The 15,233-nt window shown below is 38.3% G+C and overlaps 1 protein-coding gene across 10 annotated transcripts in view; it reads left to right on the top strand.

Annotated features, from left to right (window-relative positions):
* The window catches only part of CAMK2D (calcium/calmodulin dependent protein kinase II delta), a 337,798-nt gene that overhangs the window by 156,550 nt on the left and 166,015 nt on the right, over positions 1 to 15,233 (top strand). For all 10 annotated transcript variants that reach the window (XM_049786926.1, XM_049786920.1, XM_049786918.1 and 7 more), the window contains exon 3: positions 2,106 to 2,160. In XM_049786926.1, the coding sequence (XP_049642883.1) occupies positions 2,106 to 2,160 (55 nt within the window). The remainder of the gene's footprint in view (positions 1 to 2,105; positions 2,161 to 15,233) is intronic.

Here is a 15,233-nt window from a genome sequence, read left to right as displayed (position 1 = left end):
AACTTGCCCCCAGTGGTCTGTGTAACTGTTGTGTGCTCTCTGGCGCAAGGTCCTGGAAAACTAGCTTTGACTGAAAAAGGAACCAGGTGGGGTCAATCATAAGACTTGCATCTGAGCAACTCTTGATTTACTCAGCAAATTAATTCACTGCCAGAAGATGATTTGCAAGTACTAATAAGGTAGTAATAATCAAATTGTGGAAATTGTGTTCTACAAGGAATAAAAATGAGGGCAGCTTCTCTGATTGTCCCTGATATTGCCACTAGTTCTAGGTAGAAACAGAAGACTTGATATTCCACTTTTCTTGGAAGCTCTGACCTTGAGAGCAGGGGAGGAAAGGAAATGTGTCCTTGTGAACATGGGATGTTCACTCTTCATTGTATGCATGTATTCATGTATTCATGCGCAGAGCTCTGTCTCACTTTCACTGAACAACTGGCCACATTCTGCAGGTGGTCATCCACTGTTTGCCCTCCTTTCTGCCCACATTGTATTTCAGCCACTCAAGGAGGTGCCAGAAACCTCTCATTCCACAAACTTCCCTAAGTTCCATCAAGATATGACTCTCTTTACTGAGCCCATTAACTCCAAATGAAAGACACAACACTGAACCAGACTATAGAATTTTTTACTGATAGTAATTCAAATGGAGGCATCAAGCATCTCTGATATTGGTAAATTGAGGACTATCCTTAACCAAATTCAAGTTTTGGAATTATTCATGTTACTGCTTTTTGAATGTGGACTCACAGGAGTATACTGAGACTGGCATTTATAACTAGGAATAATGTCAAGCACTGGTTCAATTGCTCTAAAGTGATTTTATGGAAGAGCATAGGCTGTGTGTTCAGGAACTGTGAGGAAAGTAAAAGTCTTTTTCCCTTGTAGCATTTCTGAAGAGGGTTTTGGAAAAGGCTTTAATAGCAAGCCAAGGATGAGTTTTCAAAGGTTAAGATTAAATTGAAAAGTATAAACCTTAAGACTGTATGCCTGAGAATTTCATGGACAGTACATTTTCATGACTAAAGTGTCCAGGGACAGTCTGAATATTCTTCAGACTCGACTTCTCCTCTGAGGAGGTCATGTTCTCCCACAAGGAACATTCAAAGGGAAGGTTATGATGAAAACTTTTTTTAAAAATTGTATTAAAGATAACCTGATTATATTAGAGAAAATTTTTATTAGAGGTAACCTGATTATAATAATAGTGTTAATATTAACATTTGTGCTATACAAATATACTACACTGCCACCAATGTGCCAAAAACCCACTACCATAGTATTTATATCACTATAATAATGTCACTAAAAATAAATAGCAAGAATTGTTCGTGTATAATGAAAATTGGCAGGATATATCTGTGAAATGAATAGCAGAAAAGTAAGTGTGTGAGTTTTCCAAGTGTGGTACAGTTTCAAGTAAACTCTGTGTTTGAAATTCAGAAGAAATGTTTGCTTCAGCTAGTTCTAATGAAATTACATATAGTGGAAATTAGAGCTCACTGGAAAACAGTATAATTTAAGCAACTCATAGATTATTTAAAATGTTAGTTGTATGTTTTGGACTGATAACTTGTAAATTATTTTGGTAACTTTTGATGGGAAGCCAGGGAATGCTAGATATAGAAATTTCTCTTTAAATAAATGAAGGAAGGGAAGGTGAGAGTGAGGGACTCTTAAAATGGCTTTTTTGTAACCTGTTGTAGTGATCAAGGCTTGAGTTAGTAAAAAAAATTAACTAGAATGATAGCAAAAGCAATAGAAAAGAGACTTTTGAATACTTGTTAGAATTAGAATCTAGTCATTTTGAAAATATGGATAGATCATTAACATTTTTACATTAAAACAGAATGTATATTCTTTTGCTTTTATTTACTTATTTAGTCTCACCCATTTAATAAAGTTTAGTACTATTATCATTGAAAGTTAATTAATTTGTCTAAGAGCTTAGTTAATTATCAGGTCTTTTTGCACCCAAGTCTATAATCAAGTTTGGTTTACCAGAAGCTATACTAGAGTGGTGCTCATATTTCTCCAGGAGAAAACTAGCTGGCTAATGTTGGTCACTATAATGCATTTGACCCAAATTCTTTCTCCTTTTTCAGTGCGACTTCATGACAGCATATCGGAAGAGGGTTTTCATTACTTGGTGTTTGACTTGTAAGTAAACACGGAATTTGTATTCTTTTACTTTTACTATAGATTTGAAGACTATTTAGTTAAACATGCAATTTTCCTTGTGCAGTCCAAACAAATGGCCTTGTAATATGCCTAAACACCCTCCAGGTAAGACCCAGATACCACTGTTTTGAGGAGAGGACCTGCTCAACATTGTTTCAAATGTAAGCTAAGCTTCACCAGTGAAAGGGTAATGAATGGGTGTCCTTTAGGATTTTTTGTTGTGATGATATAAGTAATTCTTGTTTTGAACTTGATATACAATAAAGGTTGGCATAAGTATAATTAGCTACTATTTTAACAGTATGTTTAATTTATTATTGTGCATAAAAAAATTCAAAGAAAGATCTTGGTGTTTGATGAGTTCCACGGTTGGACAGCATCAGCAAACTTTCATGCTTTCAGACTGGCATGATTCAGGGTAGTACTATGAAAATCTAATTATAGCCAGTAGAAAATAGTTGCTAACATTTAACATAAGGATTAAAAATTCACCCAGATACACTCTTCTTTTGCATATCATTGGCCAAGATTATGTCCAATGTTTAACCCCTTATGAATCACCAGTAAGAAGAATGGGATTAATTTAGACTATTCAGTATTTATAAATTCAGGTCTTTCTGCCAGAGCCAAGGGAAAGAATGACTCTTGGGAAACAGTGTTCTAGTGTATGTTCAGACACGGGTCATACACATGTGGCTGATGGGGACTACAAGGAGCATACTTGCTAGAAATTAATTTGATACTATCTACCAGAAATATTCGTATTATTTTATGATATATGATGTTATAGATCATAAAAATACCATGTAATTTCATTTCTTCAAATAAAATTATGGAAAGTATTTCCTGACTTCACATAAACCTTAATAATGTAAGATGTTTACTACACTATACAATATCATGATAGGATGGTAGAATAAGGAAAGAGAGAAAACCATCTTGGGGATTCAGTATTTAATTTAAATGACTTACTTTTTATCATTTCAATATATTGTTTTAGATAAAATGAGAAAAATTAGTATCTTGTGTAATTAATATGAATCTATAATTAGCACTGAGTTTGGCCCTTTAGTGTTGTTGCTGAGAAAGCAAGCTTTGTTCCCTTTTTTTTGGATTTTATAATTTGTGGACTTCTCCTCATGCTCAAACTTTGAAGTTGTTGCCTCATTTTTAGTTGTTCCAGGCTAAAAAATGAAAGGAGGACTTTAAATCCATTACATCTATATTTCCTATATGAAAAGCCTTTCCCAGCAGCTTCTCAAAAATACCTATTAACAGATCCTTGTTCAAAATAGCTTTGAATGTATATGTATGTTTAAATAAAGTATGGATAAAAAGGAATTGAATGGTAATTGGCTTTGGCCAATGATGAATTTCATCTGTTTGCTTGAGAAGTGAACTGGCTAGTTGTATGTGGGCTCAGAACTAAATCATGGCTTTGCTATTGAAAAAGATGAGGATTGGGGCTGCGAGGTGGCGCTAGAGGTAAAGTGTCTGCCTTGCAAGTGCTAGCCAAGGAAGAACCGCGACTGCGGTTCGATTCCCCGGCGTCCCATATGGTCCCCCCAAGCCAGGGGCAATTTCTGAGCATCAAACGGGTGTGGCCGAAAAACAAACAAAACAAAAAAACAAAACAAAAAAAAACAAAAAAGAAAAAGATTAGGATAAAGTGAATTAAACCACCAAAAGCCAGACTGGCAGGAGAAAACGAAGGTATTTTTTATAAATAATTGTGGTGCTCATCTCTCCTTAGTGAGTGGACCAGGCACTTTCCTCCAATGGAAAAGTCTAAGGGAGGTCCAAGGGGACAGAGAAAATTTCCTCCTGCTCTAATTGCTTTTTGCACAAAATAATCTCTACACAGCAGTGGCTTTGTGCTAGCCTTGATGCATCAGTTCTTGAAGTACTTCAGTGTTAGATTGTCCACTTTTCCACAGTCAGTGGGCTCCTGGTAGTCAATATAAACATATTTAAAATATCATCTATTCTATATTTTAAAGGGAGGAAATGATTAAAATTAAAATCACATGAGGCCAAAGTGATGGTGCAGTGGTAGGGCATTTGCCTTGCACACAGCTGACCCAGGACAGACTATGGTTCTATCCCCCACTGTCCCAGATGGCCCCCAAGCCAGGAGAGATTTCTGAGTGCATAGCTAGGAGTAACCCCTGCACATTACCGATTTGGCCCAAAATAATAAAAAAAAAACATATATTTTAAAATAAATTTTTATTTTCCAGTACTTTTTAAACAATTCATCACATCATTTAATGAAGGATATATAAAGAAAGGATTAAGTTGAAGTTAAAAAAAATATAGTTGCACCCCTACAGACTCATGCAGTGTGGCCCTCCTAATCACTTCTCCCTAATGTGGACTGTGGCTTGATGCCGGAACTAGCTCCAAAGGACCCCCACTGCAAGAAGTCTCCCCAAGACCTCCCTGCCTGGACCCCACACCTCACAAGGAAATCTCAAAAGACAATGGGGAAGCCTATACTTTCATTATAAGAAGTATAGACCTACCTCTTATCCTGTTTCTCCCCAAATGTAAAGTGATCTCCTGTATTACTTTCTCCCTTTTACTCTTCTTTTTTATTCTTGTTAGTTTCTTTTGTTTGTTTTGTTTTGTTTTAATTTTTGTTATTTGATTTGATTTGTTTTTGCTTCTTTTGGGTCACTCCTGGCGGCACTCGGAGGGTACTCCTGGCTCTATGCTTGGAGAACGTCGCTGGTGGGCACGGGGGACCATATGGGATGCTGGGTTCTGAGCCAACATCCTTCTACAGGGACAGACGCCTGGTCTCCATGCTATCTCTCCTGGCCCTGCTTTATCCCTTTAATTATGTCTTTTAGTTAATCTTTTTTTTTTTTTTTTTTTTTTTTTTTTTTTGGTTTTTGGTTTTTGGACCATACCCGGCGGTGCTCAGGGGTTACTCCTGCTCAGAAATAGCTCCTGGCAGGCACGGGGGACCATATGGGACACCGGGATTCGAAACAACCACCTTTGGTCCTGGATCGGCTGCTTGCAAGGCAAACACCGCTGTGCTATCTCTCCAGGCCCAATCTTTTTTTTTTAAAGAAACTTTTTTTCCTTTAGATATGTGTGAGCATATATATTCTTAGTTTTTGTCGAGAGTCTGTTTTCTTTTCTCTCCACTCCCCAAATCCACCAGCAATATAATGTAGCACCCCTTCCTCCTGCAAAGACATATTAAACAAAGGGGAAATTGTACGTATAAAAACAAGCTCTTATCTACTAGGGATAAGAACTCATACTGGTTTACAACACAGGGACATCTCCCACCCTGAATGTATGTCATGTGGTAACAACTTAGGCTCCAGGGAACTAGACACTGACCGTCCAGCCCTGACTCCTGGATCCCAGACATAGAAACGACAGAGTTCTCCACAACAGCTCCAAGAACCAAATCCCCTCCAGGGCATTTACAATGCTGCTCTGACACCAACATGCGCCAGTTCTAAATTGATAACCTGACAATGAGGAAATGGGAACAAACTGATCTAAGGGCAAGTTGTCCTTCCTCATCAGTATCGATAAGATAAAATCAGAAAACATGTCACCCTTTGATCTGTGCAAAAGCCAAGATCGCTATATACAGATGACTGGTTGTTGCAACCAAGACTGGACAGTACGCACCCAGGGACCACCACCAACAACAACAGCAACAAAAAGCTCTAGCCTAGCTTTTGGTCTACGATCTGTTCAACAAACAAGATCTCCAGTTCCAGAGGTCTTACTGAGACAACCACAACTGAACGGGTCTTCTGAAAACATAACGAAAGACTTTATCCCAGGCTCCATCCTAGGAGGGAACATAATGACCAAGACCACCAACTACAGAAGATGGATTAAAACAACACTGAAGAAGCATAACTGTTAGAACCACAAAGAAAGACTTCATAGGTTCCATTCCTTGAGCTGCACAGCCACCAAGATCTCTAGATACAGAGGTCTGATTTTACCATCCAAGACAAAGCAGAAGTCTTCCATACATCACAAAAGCAACAAGGAGAGAGTAAATGATCATGCAAGGAGTCTATAGTTAATCCCATGACAGTATACTTCAGGGGTGGAGAAACCCTATATCTCCTAGGCCAAGGGAATTCCCTCTATAATATCCCCAATAGTTACTGTGCCTATACAGGGGGAAAAAGGGGGGGGGGGAAGCACAAAACAATCATTTTTCCACATATTTATTTATCAATTGATCGATTTTTTTTGATGTCTTTATTTTGGTGTAGAGATTGAAGTTGATGTCCCCAATATTATTTTATCTTATCTTTCTCTTTCTTTTTGCACTTGAGTATGAATTGATTTCAGAACTGAGACTATTGTGTGGTGCTTGTCTTTATTGCTGTAGTGCTCACTGGTTATTTAATTTGATATTTCTTTCTGTATTTTTTTTTTTTTTTTTTTTTTGGTTTTTTTTTGGGCCACACCCTGTGATGCTCAGGGGTTACTCCTGGCTATGCGCTCAGAAGTTGCTCCTGGCTTCTTGGGGGACCATATGGGACGCCGGGGGATCGAACCGTGGTCCGTCCTAGGCTAGCACAGGCACCTTACCTCCAGCGCCACCGCCCGGCCCCTTCTTTCTGTATTGTTGTGGTGTTTCAATTACCTTTTTCACATCCTCTCTCAAACTGAGGTTGGAAGCCTCTAGAGCAGTGGCCTCAAGCTATGGCCCGCGGGCCACATATTGTATCTGTTTTGTTTCTTCAAAATAAGATCTATGCAGTGTGCATAAGAATTCGTTCATAAGTTTTGTTTTTACTATAGTCAGACCCTCCAATGGTCTGAGGGACAGTGAACTGGCCCCCTGTTTAAAAAGTTTGAGGACCCCTGCTCTAGAGGGACTCTGCCCATTTTCAGTGTATTTGATTTCTTTTTTTTTCTCTTATTCTATACCCCAATCTATTGCTTTTCTTTCCTTCAAACAAAACCACATACCTCGATTTATCTAGCTCTACCTCTTAAATAGAGGGGGAAACAAGGGAGAGTTCCAGGACTAAACAGATATATGATCACTAATAGTAAGCCAGACAAAGAGGGGTCCACCTACTCTAGCAGCCCAGGGGGTGATGGTGAGGTATATGGGTTGTAGAAAGGGAACTGGGATGGGGAGAGGACATATTTGGTGATGGGTATTCCCCAGATTCAGTGTTAATATGTACCTAAAATACTACTGTGAAAGATATGTAAGCCATTATGAAAAAAATTTTGTGTTTTAATCAGAAACTTTCTTTGACTTACATGTATTATTATATTAATTATATGTTATGTTATGTTACTATATTATGTTACGTTAGTTTACCTCATTATGTTAATCAATTTTGTCTCCTGAATAAATTCTTACAATAAAAAATATAGTTGTTCTTCATGACAGTGGATTATATCTATAGACATATTGGTCTGTGTTCTAGACATGCCTGAAGACCAAGTACAGAGACTGGAGAGTGAATATCTATCTACCCTGTATGGATCCACAGTAACTTGAAATAGACTGTATTGGGCATTTAACTCTGCTCTGTATAGAAGAGCTCGGATTTTTTTTGCAAGTACTCTTCAGTGTTTAAATGTTAAGAGGACATGTACCACAGTTTCTTCAGCCACTAATTTGTTGTCAGGTATCTGAGTTGTTTCCAGATTCTGGCTGTTGTAAATAGAGGACAGTGAACATAGGCATGCGGAGGGCATTTTTGTATTGTGTTTTTGTGTTCCTAGGGTATATTCCTAAGAGAATCATTGCTGGATCATTTGGGAGATCATCTTTTTTTTTTTTTTTTTTTTTTTTTTTTGCTTTTTGGGCCACACCCGTGACGCTCAGGGGTTACTCCTGGCCATGCGCTCAGAAGTCTCTCCTGGCTTGGGGGACCATATGGGACACTGGGGGATCAAACCGCGTTCCATCCAAGGCTAGCGCAGGCACCTTACCTCTAGCGCCACCGCCCGGCCTGGGAGATCAATTTTTAATTTCTTTGAGGACTATCCATATTATTTTCTAGAAAGTCTGGACCTAATGGCATTCCCACAAGCAGTGAATAAGAGTTCCTTTCTCCCCACATCCTCTTCAGCACTGATTCTTCTGTTCTTTGTGATGTGTGCCAATCTCAGTAGCATGAGATGCTAATTCATTGTTGTTCTGATTTACATCTCCCTAATGATTAGTGATTGGAGCATTTTTGATGTGCCTTTTGGCCATCTTTATTTCTTCTTTGAGGAAGTGTCTGCACATTTTTTTCTCGCCATTTTTGATGAGGTTAGGTGTTTTTTTGTTGTTGTTTGTTTGGGTTTTTTTGTTGTTGTTAAGTTCTGTCAGTGCCTTATATATCTTAGATGTTAGTTCCTTATTCATGGGTATTAGATAAATAGTTTCTCCCATTCTGTGGGTGGCTTTTGTATCCTACTCACTGTTTCCTTTGAAGTGCAGAAGCTTCTTGATTTAATGAACAAATGGAATTTGTTTATCTCTGCTTCCAATTGCTTGGACAGTGCTGTTTCCTCCTTGAAGATGCTTTTAGTCTCAGTGTCATGGAGTGTTTTACCTATCTGTTCTTCTATATGCCTTATGGTTCTGGGTCTGATATCAATGTCTTTGATGCATTTGAATTTGACTTTTGTGAATGGTGTTAGATGGAGGTCCATGTTCTCTTTTTTGAATGTGGCTGACCACTTGTTCCAACACTGCTTGTTGAAGAGACTTTCTTTGCTCCAGTTTGTGTTTCTTGCCTCTTTATTAAAGATTAATTGATAGTCTATCTGGGGAATATTCCCTGAATACTCAAGTCTATTCCATTATCTGAGGGTCTGTCTTTATTCCAGTACTATGCTGTTTTAATGACCATTGCTTTCTAATACAATTTAATTTGGGGGAAAATGATGCTTCTCATATTCTTTTTCCTAGAGTTGCTATTCATGGGTGTTTGTTGTTCCAAATGGATTTCAGGAATGTTTGATCCACTTCTTTTAAGAATGTCATGGTTATCCTTAGAAGAATTGCATTGAGTATGTACAGTGCTTTGGGGAGTATTGCCATTTCAGTGATGTTAATCCTCCCAATTCATGACCAGGGATGTGTCTCCATTTCCTGTGTCCTCTTTCATTTCTTGAAGCAGTGTTTTGTAGTTTTCTTTGTATTTTTTCTCTTTGTTTGACTCCAAGATATTTGAGTTTGTGTGGCACTAATGTGAATGGGAGTTAAGTTCTTTTCTCTCTGTCATTATTTATGTTTTAGAAGACCAATGATTTTTGCATGTTAATGGAATATTATGCAGCTGTCAAGGAAAATGAAGTCATGAAATTTTCCTATACATGGATGGACATGGAAACTATTAAGCTGAGTGAAATAAGTCAGAGGGAGATAGACACTGAATAGTCAGACTCCTCTGTGGTATTTAAGAAAAATTTAAAGACAGTATGGTAATAATACCCAGACACAATACAGATGAAGTTTAAAGGACCAGCCAATAATATGAAGCTTCTCAAAAAGAATGGTGAGTGCATTTAGAGAAATAACTATACTAACAATTATCATGACAATGGTAGTGAGTGAGAAAAATAGAATGCCTTTCTTGAAAACAGGCAGGGGGTGGGGGAGGAGAGAGATGGTGACATTGGTGGCAGGAATGTTGCAGTGGTGAAGCGGGGTGTACTGTTTTATGACTGAAACACAACTACAAACATGTTGTTACCAAGGTGCTTAAATAAAGATATTAATTTAAAAATAATAAACTTTATAAAGAAAGATATTAGCTTTGCTCATCAAACTCATTTTACTCAAAAAAAAAAGAAAGATGATTAAACTAGTAAACACAATTCAGCCAAGCATCCAGCTTTAGATGTACTTGGAAACAAAACAGATAATAGAATTTTAAAGATGTAATTCTTTTATATCGCCTAACTGATGTCATTCTGTAAAAAGTTACAAGTAGCTTTAGAAAAGCACACATTTGAAACACAGTTCAAGTATGGTAATAAAGGTATCAATGAAATTCTAATATGGGCAGACTAGAAGTTACTTAGCCAATCAGCTTTAAGATAAAATAGAGACCTACATTCCTAAAGAAGGAATGTTCTTTGTGTTTGTTCTTTTGATGCTCATTTTTGGCAGAGGAGTGAGTACTCATGAATGCTTCCTGTGGAATGTCAGCTATTCAGAATCCAATGGGGAGTTCTATTTTTATACGGACATTGACCCTTTTAATGGAATCATTTTCCCCTTCTGAAAAGCACAAAAACCAAGAGATCATGTGTTATATTAAATAAAATTATTTCTTCTTGTAATTTTAGATATATATTTTGTATTCAAGCATCATTCAAACATTTCAGCTACAAGGCATTTGTGAGCTGTCTTGGAAATAGACTCAGGCAAAAGCCCGCATGAAAGCAAACACACAATCACAGGAAATAAAGAATGCCCTTGTTTCCTGGTTTGTCTTTCAGAATCATCCTCTTCAGGGTTGATCCAAGAAGGGTTTCAAATAACTTTCAGCAGCTGAGAGATCTAGAGATGGGGAATTTCTGAAGGTTTAAAGAGAGGACAGTAAAGTCAGGAAGTTAAATTTGTCCCAAGTGAAATGCTGAAGGACAGCAGTTGACTTCAGGTAGAGAAGGCAAGTATGACTGAGATAGTCCAGATCTATACTTACATATTGGCTATACACATATGATGAAGTACAGAACGAATACAGCTCTACACAAATTCAAAGAGAATATAGTCCTTGGGTTGATTTGTGTGTTCACATTGGGGACCTTATTAATATAGATAAGATGAGAGTTTATTGAGAGAGTGATGACCCACAGTAAACAGATTTCATTCTCTTCTCAAAGCTACATGTTCTTCAGCTTCACTTCTTCTCTTCAAGTGTTCTGTCCCATATCACCTGGGAAACCTTTCCAAATGTAATCCATGAATCTATCCTCTGACTGCCGATGTAGGCTCATGAGTGTCTGTGTACACCATACCAATGTCAGTCTAATCTCCATCCATAATAGATGTAATGTCTACGTAAAATAGTGTTGTCCCCTCTATCATAGGAAACCCTTCACCCCTTTTATTCTTTTTTTTTTTTTTTTTTTGGGTTTTTAGGTCACACCTGGCAGTGCTCAGGGGTTACTCCTGGCTCTATGCTCAGAAATCGCTCCTGGCAGGCACGGGGGACCATATGGGACGCCGGGATTTGAACCACGGACCTTCTGCATGAAAGGCAAAGGCCTACCTCCATGCTATCTCTCCGGCCCCACCCTCTTTTATTCTTAACACCTTACAAACCCTTTTCGAGCCCTTCATGTTATTTCTTCACTTTTAACATTTTTTTTACTCTCAGTCCTTAACTCCTCACAAAGCAGAACATTCTCCCCAGCCGAGCCACATGGCAACCAGTCCCCAAAGTGAAAAGATAGACTTTCAGCATTAGAAGAAACAGACAGTCTGCTGCTACTGATTTGCTCTTGATGGCCCCCTCTCCCTTCACCTCCCTTTACTTCGGGCTTTTGCTTGCTACCAGATTTGGTTCCTGAGAAATCCCCTGCTTAAAGACACTTTATGATATGGGACTGTCGAAAGCCATCTTTCCGTTGGCTCCACAAAACCAAATCACAGGTTGAGGCTTCGCCCTGGATCTTACCCTTCCCCACCTATTTCAAAAGATTTAAAGAGGACATATAAATTTCCTTAGAATGTTCCTTTTAGATACACTCCTTTAATAGTCATAACCGTTATCGAAAATCTTCTCATGTTGCAGCAATTTCCCTATCCTCGGGTTCCATTCAATACAGTATACTAGTAGACAAACCTTGTTCAGAGTTCATGTAAGCAAAAGGCTCTGGGAACTGTTGGTCTTGACACCTCAGCCCCCCACATGCACTAGTAATCCCCTGTGACATTGTCCCTTTTTGCAAAGGCACATTAAAATGGGAAAAGTTAACAGACGCAAACAAGTTCTTATCTAATGGGAACACAAATTTTTTTATACTGCAATGGGATCTTAAACACTTGACATAATGTCTTGGCTTAGTCTCCAGTTGATTGGACATTGACCATTTAACCCTGAACCAAGGATACCACCTACAGAAACAAACATGGTTTCCTACACCAACACCAGGACATAAATTCTACCAAGGAAGGCCCCACTACCACCATGGCACTGACTTTCTCCTAAAACAATTCTTATATCACCCTCACAACCTGACAACAGCAATAATCTGCTTTAGGGCAGGATTCTCTGCAATGCTAAGTGATGGTGAGAGGGAACCAGAAAACACTACACACTACACACTCTGACACAGGACCTGTACAGAAACCAGGATCTATAACTACAGAAAACTGACAGCAACAACTGTTAGACTGAAGAGCTGACCACCGAGCATGACTAGGGGGGTTGGACAACCTAGTATTCCTGGAGCCTTGAGTTGGTCTTATGCCAGAATACTTCAGGGGTAAGCTCTCCTGTTTTTAGGCCACAGGTCTTTCTTCTCGATTTCTTGCATATTTTCCTGTGCCTATGCAAATGGCAACTGCCATACACACATGGACACACACACACATACCTTTTTTTTAGTGATCTCCCATCTCTAAAGAAAAAAAAGGGAGCTTACTAAACCTTCAGCTATTGTATTAATGACTTTATTGGTGATATAATTTTCACAAATATAACTGCTAATGAACTCTTCTCCCTTTTTTCCACTTTATTTTTTAATTCTCTATTTTTTTTCTATTTCTTAATAACTTTGCTTTCTGTTATCCTGAAACAAATGTATTATCATCAGTTATGTCAACTATGTGATACTTTTTCTTCAAATTTTAAAGAAAGCTACATGTTCTTTTTTTTAGGGGATGGTTGGGCATCTCTCTGATGATTAGTGATGTGGAGGTTTTTCATGTGCCTTTTGGCCTTCTGTATTTCTTCTTTGAGGAAATGTCTGTTCATTTCTCCCCCTTTTTGGACGGGGTTAGATTTTTTTTTTTTTTTTGCTAAATTCTATCTGTATATCTTATATCTTAACCCCTTATCTGATGGGTTTTAAGTGAATAGATACTTTTGTATCCTAGTTACTGTTTCCTTTGAAGTGCAGAAGATTCTCAGTTTAAGTAGTCCCATTTGTTTATCTTTGTTTCGGTTGCTTGGACCGTGGTGTTTCCTCCTTAAAGAGGGCTCTAGTTTCAATGTCATGGGGTGTTTTGCATATGTTTTCCTCTATGTACTATTTTCAGTTTTTCAAACTTAAAGTTATTATAGTAAAAACAGTCTATAGATCAGGAAGATAACTTTCTTGGTAATTTAAAGGTTAAAAAATGAATCCAGATACTTTTTCAATATTTTGATATTTTGACTATCAGAAAGGAATCTAGACAGCCCCCAAATATGTATGTTATTGTATGTGATAGGTGCAAGAAGTCAGGTTTATGGGGGAGGGGGAGAGATGGAGAACATCCTTGTAGACAGATATGAGAAAGCAGTAAGCAAAATGGGAAGAAGTGAGGTTTGAGGCCCACACAGTCATGTCTCAGGGAAGGGGCCTTCATGACCAATTGAGTATGGGTGGACGCACTTTGTACTTCCAGTTGTGGGGAGAGGTATCATCATCAGTCCTGAAGTTATTCCATTGTGGCCTTCTTTCATGTAGAGACTATTAAGATACATAATCAACAGGTCAGTATTTACAGACCGAGATAGGATGTGGCAGATGTTACAGTGTTTCTGAAATCTGATGTATGCTCTCATCACATTATGGTTATTTATTTAAGAGAAGTGTGTTCTGATGATACTTTCCTGTCTGGCATCACATCTGCATAACAGTGTTTTGATCAGCAGTGGACTGCTCTTTGCCCTTTTTGCGCTGCTGTGCGTTCTGGCTTCTGGGTTTCTGTGTTCTGGTCTTTGACCAGCATGGAGCCCAAAGGAAAGATGGCTAACAGGAAATAAGATGCAGGGCTAGCAAAATATTGCTGTGCTTGAAAGGTTATGAATAGGCCACACACACGTGGTGGCTAGGGCTTGAATAAAGTTGCTTCCTGACGCCTGACTGTGAGTGAGTGATTTCACCTGGGCCTGGGACTCGCCGACTGCATGAAGGTTGCAGAGCCACGTGGACTGGAATGGCACGGAGAGAAATCCACCGCCATCCAGCCCCATCGTTAATTATTTCATGCAACAATATACTGTTGTGGTCTTGAGATTCCCATTATTAGTGAGGTTCTACTCCTTTAATGACCTAGTATTTTAGGCCCTCGCAGCAGCCTGTCACATGTCCTTTTACTATGTCCTTTGAAAGTCTTTTCCCTTGTAATTCATTTCATAATATGGTATTTTGTTCATCACCAGTACTAATGTTGCAATTACAAAGAATGAAAGTGTATTTGCATGCCTCAGAAAATATCCTCTTTATATATACATAAACTATATATATATCATATAAAAAACATATAGACTAATGGAAAAATATATATTAATACACATATATCCCAGTGATGTCTGTTTCTGTTTTGCTAAGTACTATGATCATGAATGACTCTTAAATTTTCTCAAATATTTTTTTTGCTGCATCAACTAGTATGTTAATGGGATTTTTCTACTTTTGCTGTAGATGTGGTAGATAGCATTTATTGATTTCCAAGTGTTAGCTCTGCCTTGGATATCTAAGATAAATCCTTTTTATGGTAAATACTAAGACATTGTTGGGTTCTGTATGTTAATATTTTGAGAGAGGTTCTTACATTTTTTTTTTTTTTGTTTTTTTTGTTTTTGGGTCTCACCCGGCAGTGCTCAGGGGTTACTCCTGGCTCCACGCTCAGAAGTTGCTCCTGGCAGGCTCGGGGGACCATATGGGACGCCGGGATTCGAACCGATGACCTTCTGCATGAGAGGCAAACGCCTTACCTCCATGCTATCTCTCCGGCCCGAGGTTCTTACATTTTTGTTTGAAAAAGATATTAGGGATTTGCCTTTCTTCTAATGTTGGAATCTGGTTCTGTTATTATGGTAACGCTATTCTCAGAAACTGGGTTGGAATGTGTTTTCATGCTTCTATTT

This window comes from Suncus etruscus, chromosome 14 (genome assembly GCF_024139225.1).
Source record: "Suncus etruscus isolate mSunEtr1 chromosome 14, mSunEtr1.pri.cur, whole genome shotgun sequence".
Classification (NCBI taxonomy): domain Eukaryota; kingdom Metazoa; phylum Chordata; class Mammalia; order Eulipotyphla; family Soricidae; genus Suncus; species Suncus etruscus.
This window is presented reverse-complemented; position numbering and strand designations above follow the sequence as displayed.